The sequence below is a fragment of the Haemaphysalis longicornis genome, unplaced genomic scaffold, assembly GCF_048455015.1.
Source record: "Haemaphysalis longicornis isolate Haplotype H1 unplaced genomic scaffold, Haemaphysalis longicornis Haplotype H1 scaffold_10, whole genome shotgun sequence".
Lineage (NCBI taxonomy): Eukaryota > Metazoa > Arthropoda > Arachnida > Ixodida > Ixodidae > Haemaphysalis > Haemaphysalis longicornis.
This window is the reverse complement of record NW_027526204.1, coordinates 144,389,543-144,409,197: the sequence shown is the minus strand read 5'-3', so window position 1 is coordinate 144,409,197 and position 19,655 is coordinate 144,389,543. Positions and strand designations below refer to the sequence as shown.

Here is a 19,655-nt window from a genome sequence, read left to right as displayed (position 1 = left end):
TTCATCATCATAACTGCAGAAATAGACTCTTTTGGTTTAAGACCAGTGTGCCTCCTTAAACACCAGCCACTCTCCATTTCTCCTAAATGTATTCAAACCACGCACATCTGTCAAAGCGACACGACATTGTGAATTCTGCCTCCCCCCTGCAGTTCCCGCTCAGTTTTCTACACCTGTGTTCTGAAAACAGAGTTTGTCAGACACTGCAGAATGCTGTAGCCCAGTGAATTTGTCCACTCTCCGTATTCAGTGGATGCAAAGTACTTGTTTTCAAACTTGGAACAGTTTTTGCCAATGATGCACTCACAGCAGCTACGGTGGAGTAGACAAAGTTTGTGGGCTGCACATGTGACGTGGCAAAAATGGCCACCAGTGGACCACCAGGGTGCGAGCTATGCCAAGCTGTGTACAGTAAGCCGCATGACGGCACGCTCGCTGAAGTGCGGCTTGCTTAGACACTAGCAGCAGATTTCCTTTAAGTATGGAACTCAATGGACATAAACAGGCAGCAGCTGCTGTTATTGATGGTGATGATGAGGAGGAGGAAGCCAGCAGCGTATGATGCACATCTCGTTGCCAAACCCACCCTGATGTCGGCCTCGATGGGGCACAAGACCTGTCCCTCGAGCACTCGGAGCGACTCTCGGGCCAGGGTGGCAAGTCGTCGGAGGATCTGCCCTGTCGGCGAGTGCCGCGTCCACAGGGACGGGTGGCGGCCGTCCAGAGGCGTAGCGATGAACATCGGCGGCAGCGTGGGCCGCTGGCTGACAAAGGTCGAGTGCAGTTCGGCCATCTGTTCCTCTGCGCCAATGTCAGGGAAGGGGTTGCGTGCAATATGACACTTTCCCACCACACTAATGATAAGCTGACGTTTCCAACACATGCTGTTAAGTAAGCAGATGCGAAGATTCGTAATTTTTTAAAGCCGCTTGAATTTTCCACTGCTCAGATAGTCCACACGTCAGGATTCACCAGAAAAAAGCAATGCAAGGTTGCATAGCAGGCAACTTATTACCAGTGCAAACGTGATATTTTCAGCTTAGGTAAATTTTCAGCGACTTTCATATTATAACTGAAAGTGTTTTTCTTTTTTAGCAGCAGAGCTGTTCTAGGTTAAGCCTTTTTGTAAGTCTGCTGAAGGTCTTGCGTCACACAGGGGTAGGAGCAGGCTTCCGACACCCCGTCGCCTCGCAGAGAGAGGTTCCCACACCCACTGATAGAGGGCGCAGTGGTCTCGCAGGGGTGGGTTCCTCTCCCTTTCGCTAAGAAAGTAGGAGGGAATTTCTGCGTGGCGATGGCGCCGCTGTTCTCGGGCGAGTGCCTGTTGGCGTTCGCGCTGACACAAGACAACCCCAGCTTCGCTGTTTCAGCGGATTTCACATTGAGTAGAGCTAGCTTCAATTTTTTTCCTTTTTTTGGCCATAAAATGTGTTCAGAGCTTTACAAGTTGAGCACCAGAAGGACATGGCCAAGCCAATCACAAAGACTTTGGCAAAGGTAGCCAAATCACAGAAAGTTTCTGAAAGCAGCTACCAGGGCACCAGAGCCAAGACTTTATTGCCCCAAAACATTTTGCTTACATATCCTGCACTTTTTAACGATTTCACACACATGAAGTGAAGGGCAGACACGAGCTGAAGAATACCTGTTTGAATTTTGAAGTTATAAAGCATCGGCCCAGCAGCCTAGAAACGAATGTTCTGACCCAGACTCTCCCCCTATGCAAGGTCACAGAATTGCTACAGTGCCGTAGTAAAGACTGAGGCCAAGGGCCGATTTGTTGTAGACAAGATAAAGAAAGTGCCACATGCAAGCAGAACGCACTTGTGAACTTGTCCGCCAAGTTGACAATCAGCGGCTGCCTCAACCAGTCGTGGTTGGCCAACAGGGCAAGGAACCTCTGGAAGCCCAGCCTTGGAGAGCTGGAGGAAAAGAAGGGGGAAAAAAAAAAAAAGAAGAAAAAAAAAGTTTATGCCATGTAAAGCTATGAGATCTTATCACACTGAACTTGTCCTTGTAAGACTGTGTCTAAGACCACAGTGGACCACTTGTACAGTAACTCAGCCACAATGTGTTACATTCATACAGCGTTGAGCACCCTAGTTAGGTCCGCTTCCCAAATTTCAGCCAGTTTTGCACAAAGCGGTGTTAATTAGAAGAGCCTGTTTGAAATTTAAGGAGATTAGATTATATTGAAAGATGCAGTAGATATTGTATGTACATTACTGAACAGAAATCTACTAAAACAGCTGATTCGGGGCTACTTCGTGCCGACCGTGGTTGCTTCGCTGTAAGGCGAACACCTGTTGTAATGTGCTCTCAATTTCAGTGATGAGAAAATAAATAACCGCATAAACCTGGCTGAGAAACAAGAATGATTTGAGAAGTGTGTCATTACTGTGCGACAGTACTGAATTCAGTGCTCCCTACTTCTTGCTTTTGTTTGCTTAACTTATACGTCTTTGCAGCCAAAAATGACAGGAAATCATGATGTCTGTTAAAAAAAAAAACTGTGTTCTTAGGTCATTACGCTAAACCGCTCATTTAGCACAAATTTAGCACTGGCCATAAACTGGGCCGCTCCTGCTACAAAATTACAGCTGATTTGAAATGCAATTCACTTATAACAATACTGGTTATAACAATATATTGGATATAACAATGAACCGTTGCAACACCGTCAACATTGCTATATGTTATATGCTAAATTAAACCGCTTATAAATGGTAATTCTCCTTAATATTGGTTATAACAATTGAGCCTGACTGTATGAGCCTACGCAAAATATAGTGTTTGGAGATCTGTGAGAGATCGTGGGTGCACTGTGTGCGACCGGGAATTACTTTGCGCATGAAATAAGTTGCGGCATGTTATATCTTATCAACACTCAGAAAATGTTGGTGCCTTTTATGTAGCCATGCCACCCCTGAAAGATGAGACCTCCCGACTGCCCCTCTCATCTCCTGCTGCCAGCTGGTCCAGGAAATGAGAGAAGCAGGGGCCACCTCTTCAACGCTGTCCAGATTAAAATAAAGCGACATTGAGGTAAGGGCTACCGTTGGTTACCAATGTTAAAAAAGGAAGAAAAGAACACCACTTTAGTAAAAAGCAATCTGCCAATCGTTAAAAATGAAAGAAAAAGTCAAGGATCTGTTGCAGAGACTTCCTCCTATGTGAAAGACAGTAGTCTTTCCTAGGGGCCCTGTTGAGTTGGTTGGCACACGCATGGATAAGCCTGGGTGGTCGGCCATGCAGTTATATTTCTGTTTTGCCGAGGGTGAAAACCACTAAATGCTTACATAACTTTTTTTGCTCAATTCTGCTATAACAATTACTGGTTATAACAATGACATTTTTGTGGCAATCCAATATTGTTATGAGTGGGTTAGACTGTATACCAACATCAAGCAAGACTCACTTGGGTACCACGTAAGGTGCGGGTGACACGTAGACGGCTGCCGTTAGCAGCTCGACGCACTCGTCGGTGATGTGGTTGCTGAGCAACTGTGCAGCTACCCATCGCTTCGCCAGACGGCAGGCTGCGCTGAACGTGCTGTGCTGCTGCTGGAGACTGCAAACACAGACACCCCATGCTATAATTACAGTCGGTGAGGTGATATGCGAAAGCTCAAAGCCAAATCGAACACCACAAAGCCAGGACTTTGTAATTTACCCCTGAATTTTAGCAGATGCTGCATAAAACCTCTTTAAACTGCAGTAGTACAAGTTTTGAATTGAACTGAATGGGATTTTGGTGTTTTACACTTCGAAGCAACTCGTAGGCTATCACTTGCACCGTAGTGAAGGGGTCTCGATTAATTTCAACCACCTAGTGATCTGTAAGGGGGCAGACTGGTCTTGGAGCTATTTTTGTTATTTACCAACCAGTTTTAATTAAACTGCAGAATATTATTGAGTTTATTTTGTTGGTTTCAAACCTGCAATTAGATTTTTTGCAAACTGATTATTTTTTAGATAATTAATGATTAAATGAATTATATTGGGTCACAATTACAAAATAACCACTCCATACAGAATGGCAATTATCTCATGCCTAGGCAGACAAATGAGTAAAGAATACAATGTTAGAAGAATTTTTGTTATTTAGCTATTTTTGGTCGTTTTACAGCACACTGAACTTCACAACTCGCGTGCTCTGCCGGAAATTGCTCACAGGTGGCGTGAACTGAGCCCAATAATAATTTTCGAAAGACTCCATATCAAAATTTTTTTTTAGGACATTATATTATCCACACATTTAGGTATTGGAAGCAAAAAAAAATTACAGTGTAACTGCTCTGGGTGCCGAGATATCCGTCGGCAAACTGCTCACTTCACGTTGCAAGAAAAGTGCCATTTTACCATCGAATTCCGCGCAATTGTGCTCTAGAGTGCACTTTAAAATGCTATTTACAACACAATATGGTGCCTTTTGATGAGAAAATTAGAAGACTGATAGAAAAATGGACATGGATGCCACTAATGTCATTTTTTTAGAAAACAACTTTTTTTGTTTTTCGGCCCCAAAGACCCACCTGCCCCTTAAACACGAGGCAAAATATCGACACACGAGCATTCTTGCCTTTTGCTTCCATCAGAAAAGCAGCCACTGAAGCCGGGATCGAACCTGCACTGTCCTTGCGCTCAGCAGCACAATGGCTTAACCACTGAGCCACCGCGGCAGGTAACCAGTGTTGTCACACAGTGCTAAAGATGCAATCTGTGGCCCGTCCTTCCACCATGCAGGTTGGTTGCAGAGGTTTCTTCAAACAATTTATGACCTCTGAACCCATCTAAGAGCAGCAGCATTGCAGCAAGATGATACTGCACTAAGCAAGCCCACTAAAACACTGGTGGGACAAAGCTAACTCAACACTAACTAGTGCTCGTCATTTTTGAATGGAGAGAGGCAGGCACATTTTGTTGAACAGAGGCCAAAGCAATAGACGCGACTTCACCTTGAAACTTCAAAGCAGCTCTCACCCATGCAGCGTGCTCGTGAGGCCGGGCAGGATCTCGGTCTCGAACTCGATCTTGGAGCTGAGCTCGGTGTCCTTGACCTTGATGGCCCCATTGGGGGCAACGTTCTGCTTGGCAAGGCCAATCTCTTTGTGGGCTGCGATGCGCACCCTGAACACAAAGCCTTCCTGCAAAAGCAAACAAATTTCTCAAGTTCTCGTGTCATTATTGCCCTGAAAGCTGTTTCGAGAATCCTATAGGTTGTATTCACTGGCAAGGCATGCATGCAGGCAACCATGTGAGTGCGCCGTCACTGGTTACGTCAGGCTGCGCGGGATGGCGATACTTGTCCGTGCTAAGCACATGATGTGTTTTGGACGTTCCAAACTCTACCCCACCGAACGCAAAGTAATGCCTCGACTCCAATGTGAGTGCGATTAATAACCTATCTGCTGACACCACCGTTGAGAATCGGGTTGACACAGAGCAGATAACGCACGCCGGTGTTTTTCTTTCTGCAGTGCCATGCCCTTGGCGCTTCGGCCATGTTCATGGCCACTTCCAGTGTTGCCAAGCAAAGAAATTGACAGCTAAACTTTTCAGTGAATACCATCTATAGAAGCCGCAGCACCGCAAGCTCGCGCGTGGGAAAAACGCGCACGCACCTTGAGCACGTCGACGTACTCCGGGTGCGGTGCCGTGACGAGCCGCTCGTTGTCACGCAACAGGCGGGCGAGCGTCAGGTGGAAGGCCGCCTTGACTCGACGCAGGGCTTCCAGGTTGTCGGGCCATTTGCCAGTGGCCTCCATGTGAACCACCACTGCAGACGAGAGAGAAAGAGCACACGAGATCAACAACATACCAAGACCAGAGTTACTCAATATGCGCGCAAGTTGACTAGCAGGCCATCTGTTGACAGAGTTGTAGTACCAAGTGCTTGTGGCTGCTGCCGTAAGTCGTAAGAAAAACCGTGGATACACGAGTCAACAATACCTAGTTTATGGTTTCCCCATTTTAAAAACAAGCTTTGTTTCATGAAGGTGTTTTATTAAGTACACGCTTAGCAAAGTAGTTTTTTTCTCCCTGGGTTCCGTGCCACTCTGAAGCGGCGTTTCCCAACTGGTGTATTAAAGTGAAGGCTTTCTTACTGGGACTGATAATGTCCTGTCAAAAAGACTATTGCATTTTCCTGTTCACCAGTTGGCCGACGGAAAAGCTCCGATAACATCTCTGGACACACGGCACATGTGTGAAACCGGGCTTCCATTGTGGTCAAAACGGTTACTTGAAAGTCACGTAACACGGAACGGTTCTAGATAAGACAATACACTCTTCGATTAAGAAGGAGGCATGCAATAGTATACCTTTATCTCACAAACCACTTATCGGTGTACATTAAGATCATTCGTAGATGCGTTCACTTAGTGCACGAAAAATCGTCGCATGGGTTCGTCGTTCGTTTGCGATTTGGTTATTTGAAGGCTTTAAGATCGATTGGATGCACTTTCAGCGAAGGTTTTGATGTTAGAACGCAGTCGCACTTCTCTCAGCTTTCTTTAGGAGAGGATGGTAAATTTTTATTGAGGAACTCTGGTCAAGACTGAACACCATTTATTCTGAAACATGAATCGAGCTTTGAACACCAGTCTATGAACACATTAACAAAAACTCGGAAAGCGTACATTTTAGAACTACCCCGCCACAATACAGGTAGAGGGTAAACAAACTATGAGAAGTAGCTGGATATGCCAGGCTACACTGCGTTGTTCTGCGAAAAGCTCAACGGTGGCTGGTGTCGACACAAGCTATCGCCGCTTGGAGGAGTAAACTAAAACAGTTGATGAGGCAATTTTTTTATGTAACTAGTTAATCTCGCAGCAGGCCCCTTGCAGGCATTTGTCACCGCTACCAATATCTCTGCAAGAGCATTTCACCAGAGTTCTGCTCTGTATCACAGCTGCATGGTCTACAAACTAGTGCAAGGGAAGAGAAGTCGGGAAGTTGACAGCAGGGAGACAAAAAGCTCCCACCTCCCCTCGCGGGAACCCCCTGTGTAGATGCGACGCATAGGCGGAGCGCCGAAGGGACCGCGTTTTATAGCGCGCATAACGTTGAGGGGATTGCGTAAGCCGGTCCCAGTCGATGACGACGTTGGCGTACTTGTAAAGCGGCGTGGACTCTAAGTGTTTGAGCCAAGCGTGGATGTTGCTTCGCCGGAGAACGGCACACCGGTTATATGCGCAGCGCGCCCGAAGGAGAGGAAACCACGGAAGAGAGAGTACTGCACATGCGCCGGCCCCAGCGCGTCTGCCGCGGCTATGACGCAACACAATCCCCTTTAATCCAATCCGATCCAAGCCAATCCAATCCAATGCCCCTGGCGAGAGAGTGTTCGCTATCAGAGAGGAGAGGGGGTGAGCGGCAGAGAGCGCAGCTGGCACGGCGAGGAGAATGGGGGAGGGGTGGACAACGCCGACGACGACGACGGAGGGACAAGGCAAGTGAATCAGATGCTCTGCATCTAAAAAAGTGACGATAATAGAATGTGAAGCAAGGGTCTGGCAAGAGGTGAGAGGGCATTCAAGAACCAAGGAAGCAAATTTACCATCCCTTCCTTAATTAAGGAAGCTGAGAGAAGTGTGAAAGCTACCTGACATCAAAGATGCGTCAAAAGTGCATTCAATCGGTGAAGCACCTATAGATGGTCTTGAAAAAATGTGCGCCAGCTTCGTGTGCAGCAGACAAAGCCCACAGACTATGGTATCTTTTCTGCAAATAAGTAGCAGTACGACCTCACTTGCATGCAAACAAAATGTTTTGATCTCTGTTTTCTCTTTTTTTTTTTGCGCAACCCACTTATAACAATTATCGGTTCTAACGATGGCTTTTCCTTGGCCCTTGGTTATTGTTATAAGTGGGCTAGACGGTATTACTATTGTACTCCTTCGTGATCAATGCGCGTACTGTCTTATCTAGAATCATTCCTTGATTTTCAAGTAACCGTTTCGCCACGATGGAAGCCCAGTTTCATGCACGCGCTCAGAGCTTTTAGGTTGGCCCACCAGTCTATGGGGAAATGCATTAGTTTTTCGACAGGACGCCAAAAGCTTTCGCTCTAAAACAGCACACCTGAGTGAAATCGGAGCACCTGGACGCCTCACCTGTCGAGACGGGCACCAAATGTGCAACGTGTGCCTTGTAGGGCAGAGGCATGGTGTACACGTCGTCCTCGATGAAGCCCGTGCCGAAGTCTGTCGTCAGGAAGCCCTTCAGGGGAGGGAAGACCTGGAAGCAATTTTAAAGAAGGCAGAGAGAGAGAAAGAAAACTGACACCGCTGACTTACAGTTGAGGCCACACTTAACATGAGGGCATGCACACAAAATACACGTTTGGTTCACTAGAAAGACTGCTTTGTACTGATTACAATGATAGCAAGTTTATTGCAAACTTAGAAGAAATAATGGAGATGTTGAAATAATGAAGTAGTCGACAGAACACTCTGTGGCATCATTGTGAAGCAGAACAACACCGCTATTCGTCACAGTCCACCTTGCTATACTCAGGTACAACTTAAGAACGACAATAGAAGTTGCCCCAGTGCCTCATCACCACAACTGATCATTCCTCCATGCGGCGCAAAGAGCGCGTTACTGCGAGTATTTCGAACGTGACACAAGTAGTAGGCGTCATTTTTTGGACTTACACCCTGTCACGCAGCAGATCTATTGACATTTAGAGCAAATGTCGTTCAGTCTAATGTCATTAGTTTGGCGCTACATGAGAAAATTGAACGACATTCGAGGCAAGTGGCATTTAGCAGCTAAATGAGGTTGGGGTTCAGCGGCCAAATGGGTAGCCTCGACAGCAGCAGCACGTCACTAGACAAGAAAGTTCAGTAACAAACCAAAGAATACTGTTTCTAAAAACTGTCAGTAAACTTATATTTCCCCATTCATATTGGTTTTAAAGTAAAGAAAGACAAACAAGTACTGAAAAAAAAAAAAAAGTCCCAAACCCAGATACAGATTTTTTTTTTTTTGTGGACTTGTCTCGGCTTCTGATGTCTACTTATTCCACCTAGAACACTAATTTTCTCGTAAAAAAAAAAAAAGAATTATTTGCTTTGTTTTAAGAAACCTGTTCGGTATCAAAACATTGTGGATGCACTTGAACTATATTGTTGCAATTTCGCGAGGTTGCTAATCGTCACCACTATCCCCACCAAATCATATTTCTTTCGCCGTGTAGACCTGCACGGCCAAACCGAATGTCACTCATTCACTTTGAATGACATTAAATTTGCTGTGTTACTAGAGTATTAATCTGCTGGTAAACTACTGCTGCAACGACAAACAGACTACATGTGAGAAGAAGACAATGTCACCCGTTAGGTGCAATCTCCTTTCAAAATGCACACATGTGTCAAAGTATGGGTTGGTCACTTCACCATTCTTAACTGGTACCAGAGTATGACCAGTTAGAGCAGATTTTGTGCAGCTGCCCACCTCCGTCAGGCGCAGTGTTGCCGAAGTGCCCCTGACCGACGACACGGTGAGCGGCAGGTCGTGCAGACGGCGCAGGGACCGTGCCAGTTCGTCGTACACGGTCACGACTTGCTCGGCAAGCTCTTCGCCGGTGCCGTAAGGCTCCGAGGAGGAGAAATCCACTCCCGATGGGCACAGCAGTGGGCCCAAAAAGTCGCCCACCGTCGTGCATGCCTCGACACCTGCGTGCCTGCAACCAGGGAAGCAAGGAAAAAAAAAAAGCTGGTAAACTGAATTTAATAGCATGATTTCTTATGTGTACACATTAGGACGGAGACAGGCGGGCGAGATTCTGTTCCATTCTGGGTACAAGCCCGCACGCCACCACTCAGTTTTCCTGTTGTGCATTTTTGTCTTCCCTTATTAAAACAAAGCAGACTTGTGCGCTGACTTTCACAACACCAGTGTAGCGCAAAATCAGGTAGCAATACAGGAGAACCTCATTAATAATAATAATAAAAAAAAAACACGAGGGAGAAATGTAGTGTCCAGGAAAACATACTATCCGGTAAGAAACATACTACGGGGAATTTTCAGTGTTCACAGTTGAGAGCGTGCCAACCAGGAAATGGTATGAACTGAGAATGTATCAAAAGGATTCTACTGTAGCTGGAAATGAAAGCACAGCTTTTGCTTTGCACATCCTTAGTGAGATATTGGCTTTGTTCATTGGTTTTTGAAGTGCCAGTTGTCAAAATGTATCCTCCCCTAGGACACGCACAGGATGGGTACATTTCCAGTGCGTGTTTCTAAGAAGGACATCTCGTCAGGTTTTTTTTCCCCCAGGCTCATGCACAAGCAGGACACAGAAAAAAGAAAAATCTTCGTGCCTGTTTGAACTTTTGAGATAAAATGGCGGCTGGGTATGAAAGGATTTGTCAAGACATGTGCACTGAACTCACCACGCCATCAAACCATACTGTACAAGTCACATGCATGTACATGCAAGCACAATTTGGGGAAACTTTTTCATTAATGTCAGCTGCCACACTAAATTAAAACCAAGTGCCAACAAACCCCCGAGAGATGCACGTATCTTTAAATTTGAATCAATGAAAAAAAGGCACGTAGCATCATGAATGACTGCCTTTTAAAGGAGCCATGAAGAGAAAACACAAGTTTGGTTCATTCAAAAGATTGTCTCGTTAGAATCATACTGACACCACTTTTAACGTAAACTTCACTCAAATAAGCTACATAATTAGGAAAAACGGGAATGGTCATGCAACCCACCAGCTCATTTCCCGCAACAGAACCTGTGATGTCACATGGGCTAAGCTCTGCGATTGGCGGAGGCTGGCAGAAGCAGACGCAAATTAGGTAGAGCTTACAAATTAGACGAACAAGCGATTTGCGCTTAAATTTAGGGCACATTCTTTACAAAGCAATAAGAATGATGGGACAAACAGTGGAAGTTACGAAAGCACATGTAAACATAGAAGTACTGATGCGTTCTGCTGTTCGTACTGCGCACAGCATGCTTTGGTTTAGCTGCACAGCACTACGGGGCTTGGGGTTGTCTCAGACGACACTGGCCGATTGACACAAGCAACGGTGTCTTACGTGACCCCATTTGTCGAGCGAGCACTGTTTCGGGGAACGAATATTTTCTCCCAGAACAAAAACAAGCCAGGTTTAAATGCGGGCAAAAACAAACCAAACGCTTGCCACGGTATGGTGGCGCGATCTAGGTTACGGAACGTAAAGAAACGCGGGAACAAACCAACACCGCTGTACAGGGTGGAGACAACCTTTGAACGGTCCCGTGCCGCCGCAATTGGGCCAACGGGCTCAACGCGTTATTCTTTTCGTTTCCCACGAGACCTAGCAACGCGAAACAGACAATATGATTCAAACTTCTTCAGTAAACCGCGTTGCGGCGATAATTTTAGCGTGGTTTTGACACAATGACTTGCTTCGGCGGCGAGCGAGCAACCGAACATGGCGGCGCCAGGGTTACGTGTCTCTACCCTGTACGGCGGATGCGTGAATGAAGGTACTCTAGGCTGCAGAGCGGTCGGTTCCCGTGATGTCACTTGGGACCACGAAAACGCACGATTGAGCGGGAAAATCAAAATTTTAACCTAAATTGTTTAATTTCTCAGTGAATAAAGCACCGTTTGTATCCGGACAAGCGCTGGGGGCACTATAAAACACGAAATCTTTCGAATAAAACCAACTTGCATTTTCTCTTCATGGCTCCTTTAACAAGGGAGTTTTGGAAACTGAAAATATCATGCTCCCTCCCCGCTTAAATCTTTTCAGCTGCCTTTTACATGCTTAACTTGACTGCCCCTAATCTTCCCTAGTGCACCCGTTGGTACACAATGCTCGACTTCTGAATGGTGTAAGCACAAAAGCAGTTAAGATAGAATAACTCTGCCCACAGCAAAATTGCTTTAACAGCAGACAGAGGTACTCGGTCCATGCTTTAAATGAAGGTTCACTTGTATACATCTAAGCGTAGACACTATGGTGAAACAGATCTCCAGTCCGGACTTTGAATAGAATGCCCTGAACTATATTCATAATCCTGAATAAACTTCTGACCTCACTTTAACAGCCCCCCCCCCCCCCCCCGGCCCAACCCCAACCCTTCTAAATGCAACCTCCTTGGAGTTGATTTTCGTAGAAAGACATCAGTCAAGGCACTTGCTTGATCTTGATTCCACATAGTGATAATACACATGACTGAGCCCCAGAGTAAAATACTGTGTAAGAAAGGATACGAACAAGCTTTATATAAAATTAGAAAAAAATTTGGACAAAAGTTGGAAAAGAAACCTAACTTTTTTACTCTCACGTATCGGGAAGTCGACTTACCTTCATCAGAGTACGATGTGGAATACATTAATATACTTACAGTGTGGACCGCTTATAGCGTATATGGCGGGAGCCGCAAAAATCCGAACTATTAGTGATATCGCACTATAAACAAAACATGCGCGAATTCAACATCACAATCTACATTTCAATCCTGCTTTGTTTATCATCACTCAACTGAAGGCCTCTTAAAAACAGAGGCACGGTCTTCATTTTGTCTTTTTTTTCCCTATCAGCCACTGCTGCAGGGTCTTACAAGCTGCCGCATGGTCTTACAAACCACAAGCGCAGCTATAACTTCCTTTGTGTTTGTGTATTGAAGGAGCATGGCTGGATGTCTTAGCGTGTATGAAGGGATGCCACGGGAGAACGAGATAAGAACGCAAGCGGAATTTTTTTTCACCCCACCTTGCATTCCCGATCTCGAAGACGGTTGCTTATCTGGCAGTGGTGCAGCGCGCTATCTCTAAATGTTCAAAAAGTGAAAGACGGCTGCTTATCTGCACGTGTTAATAGAAACAACTTTCCGTGCGGGGGGGCGGGGGGAGGGGGGTGTGAAGGTGGGGTGTGTCAAGCAAGGGCAGTTGTTTATCACGTGAGTGAAAACAAAACACTTTACCGAAAGGGCGCCTTTTTTTTCCTATGTCGAAGTTACAGGAGAACAGGGAGTGCCCGCTGCGTCGGATGGCTGATTCTGTCTTCTTTTTTTTTTTCTTTCTCGCAACCATAACATGATACCCCAGCTACCCTAGTCAACCAGCGAACCTACCAAAAACCACACTGTAAACGGTAGTGTGCTTCGGGCAACTGGGTTTTAAGCTCTATGCATGTGCATTGAGTTCTATGGGACGCAAATTGGTGGTCACAAAATCCCACGATATATCCGGTCCCGCACTACAAGTGGTTACTGTGCCCACTGTGACGACAAAATTGCGCTCGTACCTCGAAAGGAGATGCCGGGCAATGCGGAGCACGATGCTCCGGCGGTCGGAGGCCTTCTTCCCGGACCAGACGACCGCCTCCAGGATGCTGCTGTCCGGGAAGCGGCGCAGCTCCGACCGGTCGCCCCACAGCTGCCGGAACGCGGCCGCTTCGGGGCAGTCCGCGGCAGGACCCCGCTCCACCGTCGCGTAGCAGTGCGCCGCATTCAGCAGGAGCCCGATCTCCAGGGACTCTTCGTCCGCAGGGATTCCGGGGGCCTCCTGGCTGATCTTCCACTGGAAGCGGCACCATTGCCATCATCATCATCAAGCTGTTACGCACTGCGAGGTGAAGTTCAAACGAAACTGCACAAGGCCAACCGACTCTTTGCTTTCAGCGTTTCAGCTCCACCCGCCCTGTTCTTGTGTCTTCACAGGACATTGATGCCCTGTGTAAATAATACATATACTGGATAAGCATTGTTGTATACGAAAATTGCTCCACTTGGGGGTTTCACATCCCAACGCTACAACTAGGTGGTGAGGCAGACAGGGAGGTCTAGGGATCTTTACCATCTACCAAACTCTTGCACACCCACGAGTGCATTTCTGTGTTTTTTCTTGTCGCATTCATGAGAAAAACGCAGCCACTCCAGAAGGGAATGGGACTTGCGATCCACAAAACCTGCAATGTGCTAATTACATCAACATCATCATCATCATACCCATCACAATGTTCCACATACACAAGAATGCACACATACTGCCCAAGTCCCTGCTAAAAAAAATAATAAAATCGGACAAGGAACGTTACTGAAACTGGGTTGGTTGAATGTCAATGCATCAAGGAATTACCCCACAAACGTGATTCATGGGCAGCAGAGTCCTGAGAGCAAGCATCAACTGCTTCTTCGTAAACGTGCGAACCTACTCCTCTCCAGAAATTGCTGCTTATTTGCAGAGAGCCCCAGTAATGCAGGTGAGGCACTTTGCTTGAATGGGAAGTGGAAAATGAGATCACTCGTCCCTCTACACCTGTCGCAGACATTTCCACCCACCGCCTGATTGCGGACAGCCGTAGGGCCAGGGATGCCATGACAGCGCAACCTGGTAAGCATTACTACAGTTTAAGGCATTCTCTTGCAAGCAGCTGAAAACTGCAATGGAACGAGTCGCTTTTCAGTCGGTAACGGACAACTGAGAGCTCACTTCTGGCGTAGCCGTCAGCCTGGTCGCCAGGAGGTCCACTCTGTTGCCAAACCCCTTGCGCAAGAGATTGCAGACAGCCTTGGCAACCGGCACGGACTTGGCACCGTTACAGTCCGCCAGCTCCGCGTGAAGGGACATTGCTTCCACAGCCGAATCCAGGTCCTTCTTGCTTAGGCTGTACACAAGTGGAGAGAATGAGAGAAAAAACAACTTTTGTTTGATAAGTGAAACAACTACATATTTGATTTCGTACGTAGCTGGAGTCGCTAACAAGCTGCAGACAGAAAGCAATGTGTCTCGTGAGCTTGCTTCTGCCACAGGATTGTAATGAATACAAGATGAGTGCAAATAGACCCCTAAGTGCTGATCACTGAGCTTTTCTAATCAACAAACCTAGACCTACGAGGAAACTGCAGTTCCTTAGTGAAAACACTTACGCAAGTGTGAATAGTGATCATTGCCTTTGAAACAATTACAAAGTGAATACAATTTGCAACAAACAATTTCGTAGCAAATAACTTGAATAATGGCAAAAAGAGGCAAGAGGCTAACCAGTGGAAACTGGTAACACATACTGCAAGTGTCGACAAACTTCCTCCAAAGAGAAAAAAAAATTTAACATCCGCTCCTATTTTTGTTGAGAAAGGCGTGAAAGCTTTCTCACAAAAACTGCGTCAAAAGTGGCTCAAAACCTATGCTGAAAGTGCATCCAATTGATTGCCAAACCTTCAAAGACCCAAATCGCAAACTCATGCGACAATTTTTCGCGCACTAAGTAAACGCATCGACGAACGATCTAAATGTGTAACGATACGTGGTTTATGAAATAAAGGTATGCTATTGTACTCCTTCTCCATGATTGGTGCGTGTATTGTCTTATCTAGAACCGTTCCTTTCTCTCGATTTTCAAGTAACCGTTTTGACACAATAGAAGCCCAGTTTCACGCACGTGTAGGGTGTACAGAGATCTTATCAGAGCTTTTCGGTCGACCAACTGGTCTACGGGCAAATGCATTAGTTTCTTGACAGGACGCCATCGGTCCCACTAACAAAGCTTTCGTTTTAATGAAAGTATCAAGCCATCATGCAGGGAGACAAGACAAGCTACTGTACCTGCCAATGTCTGTGAAGCTGCAGATGCTTTTTTTACAAGTCACAAAATTGAAACGACCTCGAATTTCGCCTCCCAAGTCTCAGAGAAGCAAGACAGACAACTGGGCACAAACTCCAGTTATGTTAGCCCTTCCCTTGAGAACATTTGCAAAGCGTAACTCACAGCAGGAAGCAGTCGAAGGTGCGCTCAAAGGGCAGTGAGGTCACAAACAGCACCTCGAAACTGTCCGCCGAGCACGAGTCGAGGAAGCTGATTGCCAACCGGGCTTCGTGTTTCACCTGAAGGACAAACGAAAAGACAAAATGTTGGCACTGCGAGATAATCTACTTTTTCCCATGATCCAAGTCGTTAGAAAGGTGTGTTACATCAGTATCTAGGAGCAACTAAGATGAAGGCAAAGACGAATAAAACAATAACTATATTTAGTGTTTTTTAGACATTGTTATCGGTGCACACTTGAGGGCTGCGTAGTATATCATACAATAACTTCAGGCTTTGTGAAGCCTAGTTAGTGCTGCCTGGAAAGTTTATTTGCGTTTTGCTTTGTATAAGCATACTACGCTTCGTGGATGCTTAAAAACATTCTTCAAAGAAAATGATTTTAGCACTGTGCTGCTTTTTCTGAGATAAAATTCCTTTGTTTGTGATGCTCGTTTATTCCTAGTCTAACATCCCACGTAACATCCCAGGGCACTGACTTACCCTGAGGTATGATTCGGTGCTCATGGACGCCCAGACGTTCAGAAATCCACCCGGATCAACGAAAACGACTGGGTAGCTTGCACGGAAGTCATCCAGCGAGGGCTGGTTGGGGACTTGCTCAGTACACAGTGTTAGAGCCTCCTCCATGTAGTTTGACCGAGCTGCAAAAGACAGGGTAGCTTATAAGTCTGTTTTTGAAATGAGGTCCATGCATCGAATCTCTGTGCTGGTGAGGGGCTACATAGTGTATTTACTCGAATCTAACGGGCCCTCGATTGTAATGCACACCAACATTTCGCAGTCCGAACAAGAAAAAAAAACGCTATGTCCTTGATTGTAATACGCCCTAGACTTTCATTATTTAATACAAAAATGCAACTTTTTCTCACTTGAAGCAAGCAAGGTTTAGTCCAAAGCTGGCACGAAATGAAATGTGCCGGTTATTGCCAACAAGATGGTCACCACGACGACGGTCCGGGGCTGCACCCCCGGCAGCTCTGTCGTTGCGGGTCTCTGAGCCAATCGCTGCTGCTGCACGTACCCCGCCAGTGGGCCTTCTATTTGGGGATATCGCCCCCTCTTTGGTCCACAGAACCCTTTCCGTGTCGCCTTGCTTGCGAAAGTTTTCTATTTCTGCTTGCGTCAGTCCCCCACGCAAGTGTGCGGAACACTGAACGCACATGATGTGGCCCGATTTCCATCGCTTTCCGTGCACAAGATTTACTTTCTTCTTGAATGCAGCTTCGTGGTGAACCCGCCGTGTCTTCGCAGTGGGAAATTCCGTGGCGGAAAGAACAGAAGAACCTACAAGAAGACTACGCAGACAACAAATGCAAACAAGCGCCAACTTCGAAGCGCTGGCTACACATTCAGAAGTCAAGCAGCCATCTTGAAACGTCGATGGCGATACGGCGCTGCAGTTTTGAGTTGTACTCGATTGTAATGCGCATGTGATTTTGGGACCTACTTCCCCGAAAAAAAAAAGGTGCGCGTTAGATTCGAGTAAATATGATATTAAAGGGACACTAAAGGAAACCAGCACATTGACTTCAAACAACGGTCTGACGTCCCCAGAGCCATTTTAGCGTTTATTCGGTGCCGATAGATGCCTTAATTGCTGGGAAATCGCTAATAAAATGCAACGAAACTTGACGCATACAGTGGCTGCAGCAACTGTTGTTTGCGTCTTGATAAACTGGAAGCAAGCGAGGAAGCAGGGATGTGTAGCGGTATTGAAGCAACTGAACACAACAGTACCCTGTACCGAGAACTTTGGTCAGTTTCGGTCAAATCAGTCGTGCTTTCCCGAATTTGCACGTCCTGTGCAGCTCCGCACCACTAAGCAAAATGTTCTTTTATGGGACCCATGATCAGTATTGACGCTTTGTTGAAGAAAAACATACTCCCTGTAAGGCCCCGCAAATGTTCGCGTCGAACCAACCCCTTGTGCATAGCTCACGCGCTTCCTCGAAAAGCAGTACTGCCACCCCAGGTATAGACGAGTAGCGTCATCCAGCGGCGTCCAGAAAAGACGTGCATGCCAGATGTTTTAACCATTTCGGGTGCACCTTGTGCAGTAAAGCCAGTGTCGGTGGCACTTGCATTTACGTTTCCACCATTCTCTATGCTATTTTAAAGAAAGCTACGCATAGAAGTGGTATATTCGTCTTCTTGTTGAGCTAATCTATCGATCTAGAGCAACACGTACTGTATTTACTCCAATCTAACGTTCACCTTTTTTCCGGAAAAATAGGTCCCAAAATCGCATGCACGTTACAATCGAGTACGACTCAAAACTGCAGCGCTAGACTGCCGTATCACCGTTGACGTTTCAAGATGGCCGCTTGACTACTGACTGAATGCATAGCCAGCACGTAGTTGGCGCATGTTTGCTTTTGTTGCCTGCGTAGTCTTCTCTTACATTCCTCTGTTCTTTCCGCCATGAAATTTCCCACTGCGAAGACACAGCGGGTTCACCACGATGCTGCGTTCAAGAAGGAAGTAATCTTGTGCGCGGAAAGTGATGGAACTCAGGCCGCATCACATGCGTTCAGTGTTCCGGAGATTTGCGTGCGGGATTGGCGCAAGCAGAAAGAGAAAATTTTCGCAAGCAAGGCGACACGGAAAAGGTTCAGCTGACCCCCAAATAGAACAGCTGCTGGCAGAGTAAGTGCAGCAGCAGCGAGCGGCTCAGAGACTTGTAACGATAGAGCAGCCGAAGATTCAAGCGATGGAGTTGGCGTTGCAGCAAGGACTAACTTGGAGGGAGTTCAAGGCCAGCAGGTGCTGGATTACAAATTTCATGAAGAGAAAAGGCTTCTCACTTCGCCGGCGGGCAGGCATATGCCAGAAGTTGCTGGAAGAGTTTGAGGAAAAACCGGACGCATTTCAGCGGTACGGCTTGAATTTGCGCCACAAGAGCAACTACATGCTCAGGCAAATTGGAAATGCGGATCAAACGCAACGACGCTTCGATATGCCCAACACCACAAAGATGGAGAAGAAGAGCGCCAAGCAAGTTTGTGTCCTCCGGCCACGAAAAAAAAAATTCCCTCGCACTTCCCCGAGGGGGAGAGTGTGTAAGTGCGAATGCACGGTTGTTGATTGCGCGATTACGGTGGATATCATGATCTTAATGAGTAGTCGAGAGATTACACACACGCACACAACTACAAAGAAAGATATTTCACTCGTTATTGCTGGTACCGTTGCCCGGTCCGCCATCATCGTTATTGAGATGCAGGACCAGCGACCGTTCTCGACGACGGCGCGCGCTCGACTAATACCCTCCCGCGCCACGCGGCCGCTACACGAGCGCCTTCACGCGTCGGAATGCGGTGCGCCCGCTACGCGAGCGAGAGCTCTCCCGCCCGAAGTGGAGAGGAGGCGCCCAACACCCGCAGTCACTGAGCGGAGAGAGGAGGAGGAGAGTAGCGCCCGCCGTTACGGCGAGGGCTACACGAGCGCCCTCACGCGTCGGAATGCGGAGCGCCCGCTACGCGAGCGAGAGCTCTCCCGCCCGAAGTGGAGAGGAGGCGCCCAACACCCGCAGTCACTGAGCGGAGAGAGGAGGAGGAGAGTAGCGCGCGCCCATCTCCCCCCGTTGCTAGGGAAGACGAGGAGCGCGCGCACCCGCAGCTGTTGCTATGCGGACGACGGCGGCGGACGATTCAGGCTCGCTTAAGAAGTGCATTCACACTTAAAATGAAAGTGACGGCAATCCTTTGCTGCACTGCAGACGGGCACAAACTTCCCCCCACCTCGTATTTAAATGCAAGACACTACCGAAAGGAATCGTGTTTTCCAGTGGTGCGATTGTGCGCGCAAACGAGAAGTGGTGGATGACGACGGACTTGGTGGCCGACTTGATCGACCACGTGTGG

At 47.0% G+C, this 19,655-nt stretch overlaps 1 protein-coding gene across 1 annotated transcript in view; it reads right to left on the bottom strand.

The window, feature by feature from the left end:
* Mat89ba (nucleolar protein 6 Mat89Ba) overlaps positions 1 to 19,655 on the bottom strand; it is a 52,384-nt gene that overhangs the window by 9,925 nt on the left and 22,804 nt on the right. The window contains exons 9-19 of the mRNA XM_077691127.1: positions 16,273 to 16,433; positions 15,733 to 15,848; positions 14,457 to 14,631; positions 13,270 to 13,544; positions 9,466 to 9,694; positions 8,121 to 8,244; positions 5,625 to 5,779; positions 4,984 to 5,147; positions 3,419 to 3,571; positions 1,825 to 1,922; positions 587 to 801 (exon numbers count right to left, since the gene is read on the bottom strand). Coding sequence (XP_077547253.1) covers positions 587 to 801; positions 1,825 to 1,922; positions 3,419 to 3,571; positions 4,984 to 5,147; positions 5,625 to 5,779; positions 8,121 to 8,244; positions 9,466 to 9,694; positions 13,270 to 13,544; positions 14,457 to 14,631; positions 15,733 to 15,848; positions 16,273 to 16,433 — 1,865 coding nt within the window. The remainder of the gene's footprint in view (positions 1 to 586; positions 802 to 1,824; positions 1,923 to 3,418; positions 3,572 to 4,983; positions 5,148 to 5,624; positions 5,780 to 8,120; positions 8,245 to 9,465; positions 9,695 to 13,269; positions 13,545 to 14,456; positions 14,632 to 15,732; positions 15,849 to 16,272; positions 16,434 to 19,655) is intronic.